The 3,493-nt window shown below is 42.2% G+C and overlaps 1 protein-coding gene across 1 annotated transcript; it reads right to left on the reverse strand.

Moving 5' to 3' along the window:
• Nucleotides 1–1,760: 1,760 nt before the first annotated feature.
• Nucleotides 1,761–3,247, reverse strand: LOC131225984 (uncharacterized mitochondrial protein AtMg00810-like). Its single transcript, XM_058221620.1, has one exon. It carries the CDS (start codon nucleotides 2,575–2,577, stop codon nucleotides 2,134–2,136), a length of 444 nt encoding a protein of 147 aa, XP_058077603.1. The 5' UTR covers nucleotides 2,578–3,247; the 3' UTR covers nucleotides 1,761–2,133.
• Between the last annotated feature and the right edge of the window lie 246 nt (nucleotides 3,248–3,493).

The following is a 3,493-nucleotide window of genomic DNA, read 5'->3' on the forward strand; positions in this document are numbered from 1 at the left end:
CTAGTTGCATACTAAGTTAGCACGCCAGTGGGTCGCTTGTGTTTGAAATACAAGCCAATGCAGACAGTGGGCTCTGCCATGATGATCAACTTATGCAAAAGTAGGCTGGTACACTCAACAGGTGGGCCACTCCATTGGACTGACCCAATGCAGGCTTGTGATCCACCCATCTAATGGGGAATGGCCTGGATTCTTGAGACAGGTGATCTTCATGTTGGGGCCCACCCTGTGCATGGATCAGATGTTCTACAAGTGTGACGTGATGGTGGGAAAGATGAGGCTGCATGAGAGGCTACCATGAGGCTGGCTGGCTGTAGGTGATCAGTTCTGGTAGTGGGGTTTGTCTCTGGTAATAAGTGAAGTTGGGCTAGCACAGCATTAGCCATCTCTGTTTTACCGCTTGGAGTTATTTCAAGTCATTTCAGTTGGCCATCCAAACACACTACACGCCCCAAATGCTAAGATATATGCCGTTTGTGTAGTGGATATGTTTCTGTGGTTAGTGGTTGGACGCAAGCACAAGCGAGTAATGTGCATTGTTGTAGCTGAGTATTATGCACCATTAGCCAGGTTAGGCCAGGTCACACTAGGCCTTTTTGCTGGACGGGATTAAAAGGCAAGCCGGTCATGTTGATTTCTTAATTGCACCTGATACTCTGGCCTGGCTAACCCATATCAGCCATTAGTGGGCCTTGAGCCTGGCAGAAGTAGACAATGACATCAAGAACCACAAGCCTAACCCATGCGCTTAACAGGCCCAGGCCTGATATAAGACAGGAATGGCTAGAAGGCAGAAGCTCAATGGAGCAACCAGATTTTAAGATTCATCTGAGTTTACTTAGGCTGATTCCGCCTCGACTCAACCGAGTTCTTAAAGCGCTTGTGCATGGTGGAAGCTTAACAAATAAAAGCGGATCAACTTCCAAGCATGTATGAATTAACATGTACTTGAGTGCTTTCTCTGGAGAATGGAAGATGATCCACGCCTACTCTTTTTTTTTTCTCTCTTATTCTTCTCTTGAGCTAGCTACTGCCGGGTTTCTTTTGTGTCAAGGAAGCTTTGTTGGGGCGTGGAACTTTGTGATGCTTAGTAGACTACTTTCATATATTTGTATACTTGCAAGCTTTTATTGCCAAGCTTTCCTTATTATATCCTTATAAGTTTATTAAACTGCAAGTAACACCTGAAGAGTTGAGCAAAACAAGTAAATGTAATTATATTTATTACAAATACTTGTACACAACAAAGGTATGATTTACAACACTAACAAACTATCACTCTTAAATGACAACTCTCACACACAAGAAAAAACTCTTTTTGAACTCTTAATACTTGGACACTTTTCTTTCACTCTTGAACTCACTCTTTGTTGTTTATGTATGTGTACATAATGAGACACTTCCTATATTTATAGAGGGCTATGGAAGATTCTAAAATCAACACAACTCTAAAGAGTTCTAAAAGCTTCCAAATATCCTATAAGGTTCTATTATATTTCGGAACATTTTAAAAGAATTCGGAAGGTTCTGGCATAATCCGGAACATTCCGGAAGAGTCAAGAAAACTCTATCAAACTCTAAAAGTTTCTAGAAGATTCTAGAAAATTTTGAAATTTTTTAGAAATGTCCGGAAATTTTCGGAAGACTCCGGAATATTTAAGAGAGGTGGTGATGACATTTAACACTCCCCTTCAGCACCAACTCTCACAATTCTACCTTAGTCATCATGGCAAGTTGCTTTATGAATTCGGTGAACTTAGCATTGCTAAGTCCTTTTGTGAGTATGTCTGCAACTTGGTCGTCGGTATTCACATGACTCATCTCGATTTCTCCTTGAAGTACCTTCTCTCTTACAAAGTGATAGTGTACCTCCACATTCTTGGTCCTAGTATGAAACACTGGATTCTCAACCAAGCAAATTGTTGATTGATTGTTGCAGCGCAATATCATTGGATAATCATCTGGTTGATGAAGATCCCTCATTAACTGCATAAGCCATGTGTTTTCTTGTGCTGCCATTGTCATTGCTCTTTATTCAGCCTCCGTGGTTGATAAAGATACTGTAAGTTATCTCTTGCTACACCAAGAGATTGCTCCTGAGCTAAGGTTGAATACATATCCAGTAGTTAATCGTTATGTGTCATGATCACCACCATAGTCAGCATCGCAGTATCCAACTATCTTGCATGCTCCACCTTTCTTGTACAATAGACCAAGGTCTATTGTACCCTTTACATACCTCAATATTCGACGTACTGCTTCAAGATGCGGCTTCTTTGGTGTTTGCATGAACCGGCTAACCACACCAACTGCGTAAGCTATATCTGGTCGCGATAATGTAAGGTAGACTAGACTACCAACTATTTGTCGGTACATAGTTACATCTTCCAAGTCTTTTCCTTCTTCTGAACATAGCTTGGCGTTAGCCTCCATAGGTGTGGCAATTGGCTTGCATTCGAGCATCCCATATTTCTTTAATAGGTCTTTGGCGTACTTCTGCTGACAGAGGAATATGCCTTTGTTGCTTCGGTCAATCTCCAGCCCAATAAAATGCTCCAGCTCTCCAAGTTCCTTCATTTAGAATCGCACGGACAAGTTCTCTCTTGTCCTTTCAATCTCACCGTCATCATCTCCAGTGATGATCAAGTCATCCACGTATACTAGCACTATTGCCAATTTACCTTCCTGAAATTTTACAAAGAGACTGGAGTCCGCAGGTGCCACCGAGAACCCGCTTTGCACTAGAAATTCCCCTATCTTGCCGTACCATGCCTCGGTGCTTGTTTAAGCCCATACAAGGCCTTCTTTAGTTTGCAAACGTAATCCTGATGCCTTTTACTCTGGAAACCACTTGGCTGCTCCATGTAGATATCTCGATCAATTTCTCCATATAGAAAGGATTCTTCACATCTATTTGCCACAGCTTCCAAGATTTGCTCGCTACAAGTGCTAGTGGTACTCGCACCGTTGTAATTTTTGCTACTGGGCTAAAAGTCTCATCATAGTCCAACCCATATTCTGGTGAGAATCCTCTTGCCACTAGTCAAACTTTTTACCTTTCTATTGATCCACCGGGGCGAGTCTTGACTTTGTACACCCATTTGCATGATATCGGCTTCACATCTTTGGGTTTTGGAATTAGTTCCCAAGTCTGATTTTGGTTCAATGCCTTAATCTCTTCTTTCATCGCCTTCTGCCATTTTATGTCTCAGGATGCTTCTTCAAATGTCGATGGCTCTTTCACGATCTCTTCTTCTACTAAGGCAGCATCCACGTATCTCGGGTTAGGCTTTTTCTATCTATTCGTCCTCCTAAGTGGTGGGTTGTCTACCGCAACCTCCTGTTAACTTGGGCGAAGCTCTTCTGGACTACTTTGATGTACTCCAGTTTGCCATGGACTCATTGATTTATCTGGTATTCCAGACAGATTAGGCATTTGCTCACCATCTCCTGCTGTAGGCGTCAACTCCTTAGTTGAACTAGGAGATTCTTC

Source organism: Magnolia sinica, chromosome 2, assembly GCF_029962835.1.
Source record: "Magnolia sinica isolate HGM2019 chromosome 2, MsV1, whole genome shotgun sequence".
Lineage (NCBI taxonomy): Eukaryota > Viridiplantae > Streptophyta > Magnoliopsida > Magnoliales > Magnoliaceae > Magnolia > Magnolia sinica.

Excerpts from the sequence above, each read along its gene's own strand:
- LOC131225984 (XM_058221620.1), bottom strand. The coding sequence starts at position 2,577 with ATGAAGGAACTTGGAGAGCTGGAGCATTTTATTGGGCTGGAGATTGAC.